Consider the following 20092-nt stretch of genomic DNA (forward strand, 5'->3'; position numbering starts at 1 on the left):
ATTTTAAATTTAAAACTGAGTCCTCTTTTTAATGTCATATTGTACAGACCGTTACTTTTAGTTCTTTCAGAACACACTACTTCCTTGTTTTTCTTTGGTGGCTTAAAAAAATGACACAAATTTATTACTTGACAATTCTAGAAAGCAGAAGTCTGAAATGGGTTTTACTTTTCTAAAATCACGCCTGTAGGCGGGGCTGCCTTTCGTTCAGAAGGTTCTGGGGAGAATCTTTTCCCTTGACCATTCCATCTTCTAGAGGCTTCCTGATGTCTTGGCTGATGGCCCCCGACTCTATCTTCAAAACTCGCAGTGTAGCATCTTTATGTCTCTGACTCAGACCATCCTCCCTCTGTCTTTTACTTTTAAGGACCCATGAGAATGCACTATTTCTTTTGGTATGGCAAAAGTAAAATCGCACATCTTGAGATTTCAAATGAAAGGATCAAGGATGATGTATTACGTGCTGTATCTGTACATCACAGACTTCACTGCACTTTTTTTGTGTGTGTGTGTGATCTAAAACAAAATAAATTTATTATCTCACATTTTTGTAGGTCAGAAGTCCAACATGGGTCTCACTGGGCTAAAATCAAGGTGTCTGCAGGCCACAGTCTTTTCTGGAGTCTCTAGTAAAGAATCTGTTTCCTTGCTCATTCAGATTGTTGGCAGAATTTAGTTTCTTGCAGTTGTAGGACTGAGGCTGTCATTTCTTGCTGGCTGTCTGCTGAGGGCTATTGCTGGTTTCTGGAGGCTGCCACATTCCCCAGTTCACAGTCCTCTTCCTCCATCTTCAAAGTGGTAATGGCAGATTGAATCCCTCTCAATCTTTAAATCCACCCTGGTTCTTCTTCCACTGAATCTCTTTGACTCTCCTGCCTTTTCCACTTTTTAAATTAAATTTTTTTTTATCTTTATTGGAGTATAATTGCTTTTACAGTATTGTGCTAGTTTCTGCTGTACAACAAAATGAGTCAGCTGTATGTGTATATATCCCCATATCCCCTCCCTCTTGAGCCTCCCTATCCCACCCCCAATTCACAATGAAAGCTTTTGTGCACTTACTCTCTGCAGGTTCTTTAGAGCGGCGGCCGCTGGACGACTTCCTCAGCAGGCTGCGTCCCGAGGTAAAGAGGCTGGTTAGTTCTTCCAAAGGACTCGTGGGTGTTCTGGACCGGGAACCGCTTGGAGCCGACCCGTAGGTATTGACCGAGGCATTGACCATCTTGCTCCCATCCTGCGACACCGGTCTGGGGGTCGAATGAGGCACTGATGGAGAGCTCCTGGGGAGGCTGCCTGAATGCACGGCGTCATAGGGCGGGGGCCTTTTGAGGCTGAGCGGGGTCAGGGACCTGCCCATGCTGACAGGTGATGGGGAGGCAGAGTGACTTTTGGGGTAGCCGTGGGGTGACTGCGTTCGGTAGAGAGTGGAGGGCGGGGGAGGGGACGAGGAGAGAACCGAGGCAGCAGGAACGGGTCCCAGGGCTCCAGCCTGGTCTTTCTCCAGTTTAGAGTGACCGGAGGCATGAGACGGCAAGGAGGATGGAGATGCCCCGGCCTGCTGTTTCATATAAGACACATTTTCCAACACAGGAAGCTTTGTGACCTCCAGCGGGGTGAGTGGAGATTCGTCAGAGTTGGGGGAGCACTGCACAGGGGCCGGGGGGAACACCAGCAGTGGGGGTCTATGAGAAAGCAGGTTGGGAAAGGGCGGGGGGATGTCACAGAGCAAACCCTTTGGAGTACATGGCACTGTGGACTTGGCCAAGTCCAAGTCAGGCACCGTGGGAGTAGCACACTGCGAAGAACAACTGTGATGGTCGAGATCGCATTTTGAGTCTTGGCCTAAATCGTCAAAAATGGGATATTTCATTTCTTCGTAGACGGCCTCACTCTGGTCGTCATCGTCTTTCCGGAAGTCTCTGAGAATGTTCCCCACCATCTCGATGTACACAGGCTCCTCCTCCTCGGGGTCCCCTGCTGGGCTGCTGACCTGGGAGAGGGAGGAGTCCCTGGGGAGCGAGGTCCTCCGGGGCACGTGCTTCTTGATATACGTTTCGTCAAAAGATGTGCTGAGCTGAGTGTTTGGATTCCGTTTCGGTTTTGGAGGAGGAATCTTCTTTGAATATTCATCACTGTGGGGTCTAGGTTTGGCCGACACTAAAAGAGGAAGGAGCAAAAAAAAAAAAAAAATAGATGAATACAATAGGAAAGCTTTCAAATATGATTTGCAGGTGGGTTTACAACTCTAAATTTTTGAAGGGAGGGGTAATCTGCTTCGTTTCTAGCTGGAGGCACAGACTAAAAATCCAACAAAAGTCAAACATCTCCATATTTAGAAAAACATGATGGGAGAACAGTAGTAATATTTATCTTCAAACTAATATTAATAATGAAACACTGATAAATGCATTAAGACCAGGACAATTCATCCCTTTGTTTTAGAATTTCTAAAGAGAAACTTTCAGATGACACAAATTGGATAAAAACAATCACACATTGCATAAAAATCAAACTAAGCAACAAAGAAACTCAGGGCAAAAATTCTAGAGTTTCTGCTAGCACAAATGGTTACAAAAATACCATGGGGACTGAGCCCTTTTAATGATGTAGTTATTACACATGATCACATCTTGCTTTCGTTTGGGGTAAACATGTTCCAGCCTGCTAGACTTAATCTCTGTCTTGGTTCAGATAAACAACTTTTATACAGATGGGTCTGATACTTCAGGGGAAATTGATGGGAACATCTTACCAGGCTAGACAACTTAATCGCCAAATCTCAAGGTATTGTTGATTACAGTGTGTTTGTCTGTTTTTGTTCATAAGATCTCTTATGATATCCCAAATGCTGTCTTGGAATGAATTTATTGCCCTGACACATCAGAACCCCCTAGAGAGTTTTACAAGAGAACCATCCAGAGAATGATGTGTAAGTTTCAAGAGTAACTTCTGGAAACTCACAACAGATTCACGTACAAGTGCATCCCACAGCCTACTGGAAGCCCCCCTTGTAATGGAACATAAACTTCTGATTCCATACAGTAGAGTGGAATAGGCTGCCAACATGTCTGTGACTGCAATCAATTGTTTAGCATTCAGCGAAGGTACTGGAGTCTTGTTATTATCTCATTATCTCATCGTACTGGTATATGATTACAATGATTATCATTTTTATGCAATGTGGCAGAACGTAGTTGCTTGTGGTAAGTGGTAGCATATAATGTAAGTTGACAGTATAACTTATAGGTGTAAACCTATGAGGAAAGAACAGGCTTCTCTATAATTTGCAGCTTGAAGGGAGGAGAGGTCTCAAGGCACAAACCAGGAAATACCCCAAATTTCCCTTGTTTTTTTTTCAACTAGCATAACTTATGACACAGGAGATTTTCTGAAACTTACTATCGGAGAATCAAGTGCTTAAAGATTAGTTAGGCCCTATGCACCAATCATGCCTCCTGAGAAGGAGAACCCATCAAGTATTCTAGCAGTGGCTGTATCGCTCGCTTTTCTAAGTCATCCCTCCTCTCAAATATTCTGCTCCATGGGTACATCATCATGTACCCATGATGATGGTTCCACTCATTACAATCAAGCAGCTTGTTGAAGGGAAGTTTCTTAATGTATACAGAATTTTCCTTTAACTTATAATAGGAAAAAACTAGATGCTATTTTGTGGGGGTGGGGGAGGTGAGGGCGATACAGCAGTAGAGTCTTTTAGTGTCAAAAGGGAAATGCCTAGGGACATAATGGAATGAAAACTATCCAGATAATTCTTCAGGTGGCACCCAAAGTGACCAATAGCTCCTCTCTATATCTCCTACTCGTCATAAATTTGTATTGGTTTTGAAATCTACCATGCATGTTAATTTTCGTATGATTTAAATAAACCATCAGATTATATACAAAAATCTGAGCTCAAATAAAGTAAAACCACAAATTAATGAGCGAGATTGACTTAGAACTGGAGGGACTTTGGAAGAGCCAGGACTTAAAAGTCCACCCAGAGTATTCTTCTGAAGCTTGTTTCCTGCCATCCTCCACCTCAGTGTGTCATCCTAGGCTAAGTAACTCACCTCAGAATATCTGCCATTGACTATTGGGTTCTAGGAATTGAATGGTGTGGGAAGCAGCAAGGTGTCCTGTAAATGGAGGGTTAACCTAAAGCTAGGAATGAATGTGTGTCCATGAGATGGATAACTTCATTATATGCTTAAAATCATACTTAGAATAAGATTTTCACTTTTCTGGTTCCTAAGTTATAATTCACTGCTGTTTTCTTTCACCCTTCCCTAAAATCTACTCCAACACAGACTTGGGTAGGTATACAGAAAGAAATAACAGGACAGGCAGAACACAAACATCTACTGAGCCCAAGTCTAGGTAGCAATACTGCATTGAGGGAAAACTATAGCCCAGGATTTTCAGGAAGCGAGAGGTCAATGGTGGAGTTGAGAGTGACATGATATTCAGGGAAGCAGCAGCCTCTTCCCTGGAGCAAATGGCCCTCCTCCCACATAGATTAGAAGGCGGCATTTGGAATAAGCAAGACCAGTGCTTGGGTTGCACTCAAAATATGAGCAAATAACACTAATTTTTGTTTGCTAAAAGAAACAGAAAAAAATGAAATAAAATAAAGACCCACCATGTCTATGAAACGATGGAAGAAAGAAAAAGGTTCTATTCTAGAACGCAACATAGTTAGAATTAAGGTAACTCTTCATAAGAAGAAATTTAGATACTTTATTTGTACTGTGAGGACAACTTCAATACCAAACCAAGTACAGCTATATTCTGATGAGGGGAATTAAGTATAATATGTGACTCATGATGACTCTGAGGTAATCGAAACTGACAGTTGCTAGGGACTGAACTGTGTCTCCTCACAATTTCATATGTGGAAATCCTAACCGCCAATACAATGTTATTTGGAGGTAGATCCTTTGAGAGATAATTGGGTCATGAGGTCATGAGAGTTGGGTCCTCATGGTGAGTGAGATTAATGCCTTTATAAGAAGAGTCACTGGAGAGCATCTTCATTATCTCAGTCTCTGCACCATGTGAACACATAGTGAGAAAGTTGCCATCTGCAAGGCAGGAAGAGAATTTTCACCAGAAACTGACTATGTTGGCACCTTGATCTTGGACTTCTGTCCCCAAGAACTATGAGAAAATAAATGACTGTTGAAGCCATCCAGTCTGTGGAATCTTGTTAAGTCAGCTTGAGATGACTTAGACAACAGAATATTGGTTGAGCCCTATGTAAAGACCCTTTAAAGCTAACTCCTGAGCACCCACTTCTTCATCCTCTGGCATTATAATACTTTAAAAAGCTTTGTGACTTTAAGAATTAATACAACTCTTTCCCAGTCTTTTAAATGTAACTTGCACCTTCCCTTGCCTGATATCCCTCACCCCCTGAAGTCATGTTGCATTGCCTGAAGAGCATATTACAGCTGAATACAGAGATGCTGGTCCCAGGTACCCATCTAGGAGCATCCTTCCACTGCACTGCCTGTTATTCTGATTCTTTTTGATCTGATGCTCCAACCTCTGATTTGTGCCAAGCCATATGCCATGCTTTTTAATGAGACCCATTTTCTAGATGTTCTTTGTTTTCTGTTGTTGTTTGCTTTGGCATATAGACTCCCTGCACTACTAGGCTGTGTATGTTCTGCTGTCCACCAACAGAAGCAATTCTCCAGCCAGCCTTGCCCATGGAATCCTTCATTATCTGGGCAAGCTTCTTCCCTCCCCCATTCCCTGTGTGGTGAAAAGAGCCTAATGCAGGCAGATTCATATAATTCAAACACATTTTGTTTCCTGCTCCTCTTCCTTTGTATTAATCCAAATCTAAAATGAGAGTACTGAGGATTACTTAGTGAGCACAGCAATAAGTAAATTACAGCCAATCGGGATGAATAAACAGATTCATTCCTTCAATACTGGGAGACTTTTATTCCAGGCAATGTCTGGCTTCCATTACACATCTCCTTGCAATCTCATGGTTCTCTCTGAAAAGTCAGAGGAGGGAATAATTTCATCTCTAATGAACTGATTTTTCTCTGCATTTGCAACTTATCATCTGGTTTCACCTTATTCCAAGTACTGAGTAAATAATTCATCGAGCAATGAAATTTTGCTTCAACTGTCGTATATGCTTTGTTTGTTTGTTTATCCAAATTAAAAAAAAGTCTGAAATTTTTAGCAACATTGTCCCATGATTTATTCTAGTTTAACATCACCCTGGGGAATTAAAAATTAAGGAAAAACTCATGTTTTAAGTTATTTCTTTAGAAGGTGCTTAAAAATAGTCTTGATCTATATACATAGATGCTGAAATACTGCTATTAAAAGACAATAAAAATTGCACTGAAAATTTCAACACTCAACCAAATTCAACCACAATAAAAAGGTGACTTTTATTGCTCTTGAATGAATTTTAAATTATTTCTAATAAGTCCAAAAATAGAAGCAATAATCCCTGTTCAGCTCCAGAACACAAATTTTATGCTTAAAATAGTATAATGACAGTAGCATTGAATAAGCAGAAAGTGACATTTTTGAAATGAAATACCTGAGCACAAAGGTTACGCATGGCTTTCAGTCATGCCCAAATGATCTGTCTTTCACAGTTAATTTTGGAAAATTGCCATGTCCCTTGTCAAGCTATCCTTCTGAAATAATTTTTTCCTTATTAAAAAAAAAAGTGTAATGTAAAACCAGGCTTTAGTGTGAATGTTCTTGACCCAAGAAGTGAAAAAAGAGACAACAACACAGGTGATAGTTCCCCTGATGGAAAGTCTCTTTGGTCAGACTCCAATAATTTGAAGGATTCAGAGATTATCCAACCCAAATTCCATATATTACTGATGAAGAAATATAAATTCCTTGTCAACTACTTAAATAAAACCTCATAATGTTAATTCAACCTTTCATACCTTTTAAAACAAAGGAAAGAGATAAGGGGGGAAGCACTGTAATTCATTATTTTGTATATGGCATGAAGTATCATTTTAAAAGGTCTTCTCACCCATGCTATAACGGCATTATCACATGGGCTGGTTATAGAGGTGTACTTAAATAGCTTTGGTTATAGAGGTATATTTAAATAAGTAATTCAAACTGGGAAATGAGAGTCCAGTAAACAGAAGTAATGGCCACACTGCGTGATACAGAACTGAATCTGGAAGGTGAGAGACACAGTTCCCACTTTCAGCAGAACTGTGCTCACAATAACTCTCTTTTCACAACCAACAATTCCAGAGGTTAGAACGATATTTTTATCTTCAGTCACAAGTCCCATAATACCATTTACAAGATTGTTCCTTTCTTATTTTATTGTTTTTTTTTTTTTTTTTTAAATTAAAGTGTTTGCAAAGGGATAGGAGTTACAAATACACTTGGTCTGTTTACAGTAGGGCCAAGAAAGTGTGATAATGTGCAAAAAGGATCCTGTTTGGAATTGTGGTGTCTGTGCTGTAATGCCATCCCAGATCTGCCAACAATGAAAACACAGAATTCAGATCAAAGTTTGGATGGAAACAAACAGTATAAGACATGGAATTGGCTCAACAGGATGATCTTAAAGTTGAGTAGCACTGAAGGAGTCTTGGCTTAAATTAGATACAGGGCATTACTTGTGAACAAGACAAAATGACTCCGAGGGCAGATTTAAGAGCTCAGAGAGCAAAACCAAGAACCACAGAGAACCAAAACTGGGGAGCAGAACTGAGCCGTAATCAATAAATTCTGCCCCTGAGTAGGGAGAACTGGGCACATGTTCATAAAAGGATTTCTGAATTGCTATGAACCAGTGACTTCTATGTGCTTTCCCTCTCTCCAGCTCTTACTTTTTTGAATAAGACTATACATTGCAGTTTTCCTGCTCCTGACCTGCCAGTCTGTGTCAGATTTTCTAGGGCAGATAAATTGTACTTTTAGTTCAACGATCTTTGCATATGAGGAATTGCAACCGACAAGCCACATGGGCATGATTTACATGATGAAATCCTGGATTTCAAGCTGATGGTGTAGTGCAATGAAACTTTTGGGCAATATTTGCCTGTTGGAAATATTGGGACTTGAAGGCAAGTTGTGATAGACTGTCTTCCGAGTTAGCCACACCTTTCTTGTGTGCTTTCTACCTTTCAATAGGTATTCTATGTCCCTCTCCTCAAATCAGGGCAGGCCTTGTGACTTACCTTGACTAATAGAATGTGGCAGAAGTGATATTCTGTGTCTTGAATTTAAGAGAACTGACAGCTTTCACTTCCTCTATCCCAAAAGCCAATTGTCATGTAAAACCTCTTAGACCAAGGAGCTATGAAGAAACTCAACCTAGTTATGCAAAGAGGCTAAGTGCAGGAGAAAGACAGCCCAGGCATGTGAGTGAATGGAACTCCCAACCCATCCTGACTGCCAGTTGAATACAGCTAACTGAGAGACCCCAACCAATGACAGGTAGAGTAGAACCACCCATACAAGCCAACTCAACTCACCAAATAATAAGTAATAAATTGTTACTGTTTTAAGCCATAGCATTTGGGGTTGGTTTATTGCACAGCATAGATAACTGAAAAAAAAAATCCTAAAATTAATTTCCTGTTTATGTAGCTATCTCATAGAAAATGCTATTGTTATCTTCATAGAACTAGGGTACAGTGTACACCCTGAGGAAACAGAAAGCATCCTTCTAGAACAGGAAAATTAAAGAAGTGTGATTGCCTTCTAAGCATTACAAAATCACCACAGGATGATTCAGAGAAGAGATATAAAAAGAGATTACATACTTTCTGGTCAAAAAGACTGGATTGAAATCAGAGTAAAGGTATTAATGTATGTAAAGGAAGAACAACCAGAGGGGATCTTTTTAGCCACAAGGATTCTAAAACCAGGAAACTCACAGAGCAAAAGATGGTGGCTACCCACAACAACGCCCAGGGGATCTGGTCCTCTGTTATATCCCTGTTGTGGGGAGAGACCCAGCACGCTGATAGAGCCTAAAGCTACTACTTATGTGATTCCTATGAGCCCTTCCTTCTCTAACTTCAGTTTTCATCAATAAACTTTTTAATGAGTTATTTCCAATATATTATGCAAATATTTCACATTAGAAACCAGCAAGGTGGAATTCTGGTTTCATACACTTCTATGGTCTGAATGTTTGTGTCCACCCACCCTTCCCCCCCAGATTCATATGATGGAATCTTAACATTCAATGTGACGGTGTTAGAAGGTGGGCCTTTGGGAGGTAATTAGTTCATGAGTGTGGCGCCCTCATGAAGTGGATTGATGCTTTTATGAAAGAGATCCCATAAAGCTCCCTAGCCCCTTCTGCTGTCTGAGGACACTGAAGAGGTCAACAGCCTGCAGTGTGGAACCTGACAAGAATAGGACCACGCTGGCACCCTGATCATGTACTTCCAGGCTGCAGAACTGTGAAAAATGATTTCTGTTTATAGGTTTGTGGTGCTTTGTTGTAGCAGTCTAAATAGAGGCATGTACCCATCTCTTTTATGCTTGGCTACTTTGACATCTTGGTTATTCTAGACATCTAATGATGAAGGTTCTGAGTTTATAGATTAAAGACCAGTACTTTACCAGGGAAAATTCACCACAATAACACCATTGCATGGGAATCTGTCCTGACAGGCCGCTAGCATTTCCAAGGAGACATGACTCTCTACTTATAACGTTTATCACAAATATCCAGTTTGATATTTCCATCCCAGGGAAGTATCTTCTTTCCCAGTCTCCCCCTGCTCTCGTCATGAGATGCCCTTTAGACATAGCCCACTTGCAAAGAACAGAGAGTGGCTGGGTTGTGGGCATTTCCTTGGCTATGCTACTGCAGCCTCTCAGACTCCACCTGCCATTCCATATTTACACAAGTCTAGAAGGAATAGAGAAAAGAACTGGAGGAAACCTATCCATCAGAGAGAGAGAAACCATTCTGCAGGGATGATCTTAGTTGGATAGAAAGCTCAAATATTAGATGCCACAACTGACAAAAATTATTTTCTTCATAAAACAAGACAGGCTCCTGGACCTTCCTCTAGGCATATCTATGCACTTCCTTATAAAATCCACTATTTGTATAACCCTGCCAAAGTCAGTTTAACCAGAACCCCTCACCCTCAATATCTGATCACCCTTGATATCTGATTGGGTTCTCCATCCTCCACCATCCTCCCAGTGATGTCTGATCACCCTGACCCATCTTCAGCAAGAATCCTATTCGGTCAGTTTAGCCAGAAACCCCCCCTTACCCTTGATGTTTCCTCTTAGTAATTTTCCATCCAACAACTCCCACCCCGCTTCCTAGCTATAAATTCCCACTTGCCCCATACTGTATTCGGAATTGAGCTCAGTTCTATAGTGAGGTCTCTTTTCTCCTATTGCAATAGTCCTAAATAAAATCTACTTTTACCATTTACTGTCCAGCTTTGGGTTTTGTTTGACATCCCTGAATTATACATGGCTGGCTTCTTCCTAGCGCTCAAATCTCAACAACAAAAAAGTCACTTCTTCAGAGAAGCCTTCTATGACCATCCAATCTGTACTTATCACATTGGATATTTCTCGTTTGTTTCCCATTTGGTTTATTATGTAAGCATAATAAACCTTTAATGATTTAAATTTTTCAATTCTCTTTCTCAAACATTCCTTCAGATAGTCATCCCTCTTCCCTCCATTTTCAATGTTTTTTTTTTTTTAAATAAAAGCTGATCTCCTTAGGGTTTTTAGGCATACTTAATCTTAAAGACTAGTTTTATTTTAAAAAAGAACCTAAATAAAACTCTCTGTCTACATTACTACAGGTTCCCCAAACCAAAAACTCTCTCGGTTTTATCCATGCATACAAATCACCTCCACCCAGTGGTCAATCAAACAATACTTAGGAAGTCCAAGTTAGAGAAAGTAACACATATACTCAAAACTTAGGCATAGCTGAGTTATTAAACCACTGGTTATAACTCTTTATCCCTTTGCCCAAATATTTTGAAGCCATCAGCTTTGCAAGTTCATGGTAGCTATCACTTGCAGCATCACTACCTACAGGGAAACAAAGTAAGCAAATAAATTAATTTCCTGAGCCTTGAGCAAAAAAAAAAAAAAGTGACAACAAAAAAGTAGCCATGGAAAATGCATGATGCTGAGTACCCACAGAAGCTCAGTTAATTTAGATTCAACCCAGGAGGATACTAAGTTAAAGAAAAGCAACTTGGGAGAAAAATCCGATTAACGGTTGGGACATTTTCCCCTGTCCATTGGGCAGTCAACTTTGTAGAAGCTGAATCCCTGCAGTGCCATAGACGCAGTCTACTGAGGATTATCCTTTGTAAATCTGTCCTGGTTGAGATATAAAGATAGAAATGTTTGTGATCTTTTAAAGTATCTGAGATCGCAGAGGAAACGGCATGAAATTACAGAACCATAAAACATTTCATTCAATTTCACTGAAGTTGTTGTGTTGATGTGTGCTAACATCTGTAATGAAAATATAGGAAGAAGGAGGAGGAGGAGGGGGAGGAGGAGAAGATGAATAGTTACCATTTTGGAATCAGGCAATGTACTTTTGGGACACTATTTTATTTAATCCCACAACATCCCTAGGAGGTAATGCTATTATAAGCCCCATTTTGTGGGCACTGAAATTACATTACAGAGAAATTAAATTACTTGCCAAGTGGTAGAAACTGGCTTTGAACCCAGATGATCTGACTCTAGTTGCCATACCATCAAAGAATAGTTTGCCTTTATAGATGATAATGCATTTTTGTTTTACAAACATATAGTTAAGGGAGTTTTAAACATTTTTTAAAAACCATTACCAATACTCTTTCATGAGTCAGATTAGCCTGAACTCCAATTCCAATTTAGTAGTTGTGTAACCTTGGGAAAGTCAACTCTAACTTCTTTAAGCCTCATTGAACTCAACTGTTAAGTGACTATAGTGATGCTGGTTCACAGGATGTTGTGAAGGTTTAAAAAGAGACAACCCTGAAGTGTTTAGCATACTGTCTGGGCCACAGGAAGGGCTTAAAAAGTAAAGCCAATATCATTATCAATTATTATCACTATTCATAAAAAATCTCTCTAAGTTGGAAGATGTGTAATGAGAGTGTATGCTTTCAGGCATACTTCACGTTTACTTAGCACTGAGCTATAAAAATTAATGGTGCCAATGCCAGAGAGCCTACCAGTTCTGGGAAATTGTAAAATGAGTGATTGCCTAAATAAATATAGATTTTATGTTCATTGAACTATGAGATCAATGTTTCAGTTTCCTTTAGTATTAAGGTTATATCTCATGTATAGCCACATAATAGAAGTGAATTTATTTTGGAAGATATAATCCTTCCATTAGAGATATATAGGCTTTGGAATTTTCTGGACATTATCATTTCAGTGTTAGCACTCAGTTTCTTTAAAGCTTAATTTTTTAAAGATGATTTTTCTTAAGTTTTAATTTAAAAATGCAATTAAAATCAAAACCAAAGAGAAAATGTAGGATGGAAATCACAGAATATGTGTGGCAATGCAGAAAATTCAACAGATTAACACCTTTTATTCAAACTCTCCTTTTTCCAAATCACAAATATACCCTTTAGCTTCTGCAAAATGACATTAGGAGCTGTTTTCTGTGCTTCAAATTTAAGAATAGTGTGACTAGATTCTAAAAAGAGAGCAAGAGAATATTTCCAAAAGATGAGGTGGCTTATTTCAAGAACATCCTATTGTTTTATGCTCTATGCATATAATGAGCATGTAGATTGTTTAATATTTATGTGATTCAGTTTGGGATAGTATAGATATTCCATTATCTCTGTCTAGTTTATCCTCCATTTTTGCAGACTGGGGCTGAAAAAGGGAAAGGATTTCTTTTCGTTTGTGCACAATTTTTATTTAACCCTGATGACCCTATAATTCTTCTTTAGCAAGTCCTCTGTATAACTTCCATATTTACCTTTCTGCAAACTCAAATGAGGAAAATGGTTCCATTTGGGACCAGATGGTATGACCCAGGCCAGAAGTTCATTGGCCAGGAGGAACAGATACTGGTCTCTCTTGGTTCTAAATTCTTAAGGATCACTGAAAACACAGCACAAACTGAAGCAGCATTGGACAATGGGAGAGCGTAAGCCTTGACTTTTGGACTTGAGGCCTCAAATCAGCTTTGCTCTCCTCTTTTTTCTATTATCTGGCAGTTCTGTTCAATCCACAGTAATTTCAGAGCTGAGGTTCCAAACAGCCAGGCCAAAAGTGGGCCATGGGAAGCAGCACCCCAAAGGAGACTTCAGCCTTCCGCATCTTGGATAAATTCATGGGCTATATGTAAATCTAGCCTTTTATTACTCAAACAGTATGACAACTGCAGTTTCAGGTTTAGATTTAGGTTTGTCATCTTTTCTTTACAATAAAGTCATCAGGTTGACATGAATTCTGAACCTAAGATGTTAAGAAAAGAGACATTTTGGTTTGCCCAGCCTGTATTGTTCTCAGAGGATTGTCCTCAGATTATTCCCTGTGAGTCCTTTTTCTATCTCCAAGTCACACCCTAAACATCTAACTTAAACATCAGCTTGGACTTTAATCTACAAATTAAACTTCAACTCACAGTTGTGTGGCACAATAATGATGGGAATCTAAAGAAATGCTCTAATCCTAGTCTCAAAGTCTACTTTCAAACTCAAATTTGAATGTCTGTGTGTGTGTGTGTGTACACATATACACATGTGTATGTATACACATACACATGTATATATGTGTGTACAACATATGTATCATATATAGTTTGTGCGTCTACCTATCTAGCCATTCCCTGTACACCGAGAAATGCCTTGCTTTGCAATAATGAAAATTCTTGATCAGATCCTTTACATGCACAGTTGTAAATACTATCATGGATTAGCTCTGACCATGTCATGAACCCACTCCCCAACCCTTGCTCAAAACCTGGTGATGATGCCTCATAATCATTACAATAAATAAGATCTCCCACCACATGGCTCAAATCTCTTGTAGCAGCCACATGTTACAGTGACTGTCCCTTTGAGAACTCGCTTCAGCCAGAGGCTTCTCTTTCAGTGATTCAGACCAAGAAAATGACTCTCCACCAAGGACTCCCTACACCCAGAATGTCATTCCCAGGACCCTCTCCTCCCCTCACTATCCTCTACTTCCAGTTTAAGTCTCGGTTTAATTTTTCACTCAGGGACCTCTTTCCAGGAAATTCAATCTAAAAATAATCTCCCCTGGAACCCTCCTCTTTTCCGTGTCCTCATTTCTAGGTGCACGTCTGCTTGTATTACCTAAGATTGTTCAATATCCTCCTCCCCTAGGTAGGAAAATCACGTTGGCTCTCCTCACCTCTGAAGCCCCAGCTCCCAGCACAGTGTCTGTTTTAGGATAGAATTAAAATTTTTGCAAAGTTATAAAGAAAAAGATGTAAACTTTCATAGTGCTCCTTCACTCTAGATACTTTCTATGAATTTCATTTCAAAAATATTTTGCCATGAAATAGATAAGCAGGTAGACCTTCTCATCATCAGACATCTTATCTGTGATCCATGTAGAAAGAACTAATCATAGTATGAGAAGCAGCAAGAGCAGTCACAATTGAAACAGGAGAAAAGATGTGGTCCAAGTTTATCCAAGCTAAGATAATAGTCTAGGAAGAGAGATGACAACTACAAAAGAGCTTGGGGCTGGGAGTGTGCAAGTTGGGAGATCGTGTGAGGAGAAGTCAAACTTAACAAGAGCAAGGTTTTGGGTGGTGTCCTGGGTCGCTCGGCAGGTACAAACTATACAGAACAAGCACACAGCGTAATTGGGAACAGTGCTGCCTCTTCCATTTCCTGGACTCTGAATGTTCTCAAGTAAATTTGCTCCTACGATGTTTTTCAAATAGCACAAAGACCCAAACAAGGGAAGACAAACTGTTCTCAGCCAATAGGAATGTCGGTGTTACCTTGGAGATAAGGATCCTTTGCAATCAAACCCATGTCCTACAAACCTCCAACAATCACCCTAAAGTACACAGCATTTAGACCAGAGAATAAGAGCTTTCCAGTGGGGTATGCTGGCATGCTGCTTGAAACGATAACTGAAATTCCGGAGTCATGGAGATAATTGAGACTTTGGACACATATGGTAAATGTCTTTAGAATGAGCAGGAAGCCACATGCCCTGGATTTCTCAGATTCTTCTACATATTTCTGTGAACAGATTTGAAGGAGAAGAATTGTTTCCCTTCTTCATGTATCATTTGCCGCACACCCACACAAAGCCATAGCAGAAACTGTTCTTTCCCCCAGTGAATTTACCATTTAAAGGGGAAACAAAACACATACAATTTCTAAGTATTTACCAGCAAGCGAAACTCACAACTGACAAAACAAGTAGGAAAAGCACCTGCAATCCAAATTGCTGCTCCCACTCTTTCCTGCCCCACCCCGTCTTCCAGGTCTTGCAGATTTCTAGTGAGTTTTTCATAATCTTTTCTAATCTTTTCACAAAGGTCCAGTTACCTCCTGAAAATTTCAAAGACAGGAAGCCAGACTTTAAGTTGTTTCTTTTGCATTATACGTTTACTGCCACAAATTTGGTGAAAGCCTAATCCAGACACAGAGCTGAATTAAAGGAAACAGATGAAAAGATGTGGCCCCTCACTGTAGAACCCAGATGACTGGGGTGAGCAGATGACTTAATATTTAATTTCTAAATAATAGAATGCATGCAACAGTAGAATAATGTATGCAAGCCTACTAAAAGAAAAATATTGTTTTATTAAAAATATACTGATCTTTATATTGCAGTTGTCCAGGTGAACTATTACTGAGCTCCAGCTAACACCCTCTCCCTCACCCATGACAGCACTATCACAATAAACCACAATTGCCTCTATGCTTGCCTGTGTCTGCCCTGGAATATTCACTCCATGTGAGCTCTGACTGCTTTCACCTCCTCATACACCCAGCATCTAGCCCGGGCTCTGAGACGTAGCAGGAGCTATAAGATATGTGTTGATTACATCTGTGTCTCTATTTTTGCCTTGCAAACCGGTTCATCTGTACCATTTTTCTAGATTCCACAAATATGTGTTAATATACGATATTTGTTTTTCACTTTCTGACTTACTTCACTCTGTATGACAGTCTCTAGGTCCATTCACACCACTACATATGACCCAATTTTGTTCCTTTTTATGGCTGAGTAATATTCCCTAGTATATATGTACCACGTCTTTTTTATCTATTCATCTGTCGATGGACATTTAGGGTGCTTCCATGACCTGGCTATTGTAAATAGTGATGCAGAGAACACAGGGAACTCTACTTCACTTTGCTGTACAGTGGAAACTAACACAACATTTTAAAACAACTATGCCCCAATAAAAAAAGAAAACTAAACTAAACTAAAATAAAAGGTATGAGTTGAATGAATGATTTTAATGATTCAAAATTGGAGATACTGTGGAGTCCTTATTCACTGTGTTTCGTGATGCCATACATTAACCAACACTTGTCTATCTTTCCAACTTCTTTTCCTACTCGTGTCCTTCTTGCTCACCCTGCTCCTGCCACACTGGCCTCCTTCCTGTTCCTAATTGCCAAGCATCTTCCAATCTTAGGACCTTCGTATTTGTTCTTCCCTCTGCCTGGAATGTTCTTCCTCCACATATCTGCAAGGTTTGCTCCACTGCTTCACTTCAATTCTTCTCAGAGGGTTTTCTCTGATCATCTTATTTATCTATTTATTGGAGGAATAATTTTTATTGGAGTATAGTTGATTCCCAATGTTGTATTAGTTTCTGCTGTACAGCACAGTGAATCAGTTATACATATACATGTATATCCACTCTTTGTTAGATTCTGTTCTCCATTTAGGCATTCTAGAGTATCGAGTAGGGTTCCTTGTGCCATACAGTAGGTTCTTATTAGTATATATCTGAAATAGTCACCCCCCTGCCTCTTCATCCTCCTCACCACTGCTCACTTTGTTTGTATCTTCATAGCACTTATCATAACTACCATCATCTTATATATTTAAGTCTACTTGGCTTATTGTCTGCCTCTCAACCTGAAACATAAACTTCATGATGGTACAGACTTATTTGTAGGCACTGCTACATCCTTCAGGCCTGCAGAAGTGCCTGTCAGCTACTAGTTGCATAAGAAATATATCTTGAATTGATAAAGTCATGAGAAGCCACAAAAAAACAGTTGTGGGAAGGTACATCTTTTGTAGCCTGCATCTCTGCCATCTCAGATCTACAGAAAATCTGTTCATTAGAACTTTGTAGACAGTTTTAAAATAATGAAAACTAAGAAAGGATATTAGAAGGTTTCGTGGAAACAACGTGGATGATAATCCTTGTTCCTGGCCCTTTGTCCATAAAATCCCCTAGAGTTTTGCTGAGCTGAGCTGCACATGGAAAATTCTGAACACATCACAAATCTCCTTCCAGTCTCTGCTTGCAGGAGAGAGTTTCTGCTCCAATTGAAAAATTACACCCTCTAAAAATATGCCCAGTCATCTGGACGTGAATGTAATATTTTATTGGTAGGAAAGACATCACTTAATTACCCAAGCCTTATCCAAATTTCGCTATGATTATGGCTTTTTGAAAGGAACCATGCAGTTTTGGTGGACAATTCAGCATCCTGTATCAAATGCCTTGGAAAGTGCATTCGCTGGAAGATTGCTCTTGTAGGTACGGAAATATCTAGTCATATATGAAAAGATACATGCAAGAACCTATATGTATCACAATGTTTTTTCTGTCAATATAAGTTAGAAACAACATAAATATCAGGCTAGACTTCCCTGGTGGTGCAGTGGTTAAGAATCTGCCTGCCAATGCAAGGGACACAGGTTCAATCCCTGGTCTGGGAAGATCCCACATGCCACAGAGCAACTAAGCCCATACGCCACAACTACTGAGCCTGCGCTCTAGAGCCTGTGAGCCACAACTACTGAGCCCACATGCTGCAACTACTGAACCCCTCATGGCTAGAGACTGTGCTCTGCAACAAGAGAAGCCACTGCAATGAGAAGCTCGTGTGCCACAACGAAGACCCAATGCAGCCAAATAAATAAATAAACAAATAAATATCTGACAAAAGTACTGTGTACCTAAATTACAAGACATTATAGCTATACAGTGAAGTACTCTAAAAATATAAAAATAGTGTTGTGATAATATGCCTATTGACATAGAAAGATGGTCATGTTTACAAAATGATTTTTTTATATATTGTATACTGTATATTTATTTTTCTATGACTTGGGGGAATATGGCTGTACATATATATCTATGGAAAATATATGTATATGTTTTTCCATATGTGCATATTCATGTCATAAACAGGTTTCACTTTTAAAATAATTATAATATTATAAAAATGGGGAGGAAATTTTTTTAAAGTGTACCCTTTCAATTTATTTATTTATTTATTTTATAAATTTATTTTTTATTTATTTATTTATTTAATTTATTGGCTGTGTTTTGCCTTCGTTGCTGCACATGAGTTTTCTCTAGTTGATGCAAGCGGGGGCTACTCTTCATTGTGGTGTGTGGGCTCTTCATTGTAGTGGCTTCTCTTGTTGCAGAGCACGGGCTCTAGGCACATGGGCTTCAATAGTTGTGGCACATGGGCTCAATAGTTGTGGCTCACGGGCTTAAGAGCACAGGCTCAATAATTGTAGCGCACAGGCTTAGTTGCTCTGCAGCATGTGGAATCTTCGCAGAGCAGGGCTCAAACCCATGTTCCCTGCATTGGCAGGCGGATTCTTAACCACTGGGCCACCAGGGAAGTCCAAAGTGTACCCTTTCAATTTATATCACGTGTTTACAACAGGGCAATAACTTTCTCAAAGAGCTAAACACTGGTTCTTGGGGCAGGAGCGAAATATCTTACTCTTTTCATGTATAAAGCACAGATATACATACAGCACATCAACATATATACGGTATATCAGTGGTATTAAAATGTCATGGGAGGGTGGTTGGTGAGGTCTAGGAAGACTCCTTATAGAGGTTATAATGAGAAAATGGTTGAGAAACCCCACTTCATTCCAACCCCAAAATTTGAACCTATGTTTATGTATCTTTTCAGAAATATTAAAGTTCCTTCCATTATTTTGCAGATAATTACTCCTCCTCACTTCCAGTAAGCGCAAATTTAAATCCAACCATGTCACTAAGGAGAGGGCCCCACATCAAGTCATGAGAAGTTTCTGAAAAGAAATAAAGGAATGAGGTTACTAGATCACTAATGGCAAAGAGCTTTGGCTTAGGAGAGAGTTAACTGCACTCCAGCCAGCCACTTCAGGCGTCTCCAAAGCAATCCTTAGAAATGTTGCTGCTTCTTCTAATTGAGGTCAGACAATGGGAAGCTTTCACTAATCCCTAGACATAGTGCCTTTTTTTTTTTTTGGCATTTGTACAATGCCTTCATTTAAGACCTTCCTTAAAAGCATCCTCTCAGTGATAAATGAGCGATCGGGTTGGCAAGCCTTTTCTCTACTGACACTCATATTTCAGAAAGTCAGGATTATGATTAGAGAAGCACAATATCAAAGACAAGGCCCAAATCAGTCCCCAGAGCAAGAGCAGCTGAAATTAGAATTATCACCAGAGTTTCCTCCTAGGAAAAATTTGGAATCCATCAAAAGGACAGAAGGGGATGATGCTAAAACATAAACAATGAGGGGGTGGGGGGAAGACAGCCTCGACCTCCCAATGTAATAAAAAACAATTTCTCCAGGCTGTCACAGAATGACCTCAAAGTGTGATTCAAATTCCAGTTACAAAAATCAAACGGGCAGGAGCTTTCTGGTAACATGTCACAAAGAGTTCTTGGTCAGAAGCTGAGTGGTGTCACGGTGCTAAGAAAACACTTTCATTAACCTTTTGCATTCCTAGGAATCAGTAAAGAAAGGCTTTATCTGGGAAGGCTTCCCACATGCACTGATGTCACTCATAAATTTCAAGCAAAGCTGTGGTAGGGAGAATCACAACAGACCTAGAGATGCCTATGTCCTAAAAGCTGGAAATGATGAATTCATGACCCTACACAGCAAA

General features: G+C 39.7%; 1 protein-coding gene across 1 annotated transcript in view; it reads right to left on the reverse strand.

Moving 5' to 3' along the window:
• Window positions 1-20092, reverse strand: part of NYAP2 (neuronal tyrosine-phosphorylated phosphoinositide-3-kinase adaptor 2) — a 258793-nt gene that overhangs the window by 116640 nt on the left and 122061 nt on the right. The window contains exon 3 of the mRNA XM_057747087.1: window positions 1063-2157. Coding sequence (XP_057603070.1) covers window positions 1063-2157 — 1095 coding nt within the window. The remainder of the gene's footprint in view (window positions 1-1062; window positions 2158-20092) is intronic.

This window comes from Hippopotamus amphibius, chromosome 8 (genome assembly GCF_030028045.1).
Source record: "Hippopotamus amphibius kiboko isolate mHipAmp2 chromosome 8, mHipAmp2.hap2, whole genome shotgun sequence".
NCBI lineage: Eukaryota > Metazoa > Chordata > Mammalia > Artiodactyla > Hippopotamidae > Hippopotamus > Hippopotamus amphibius.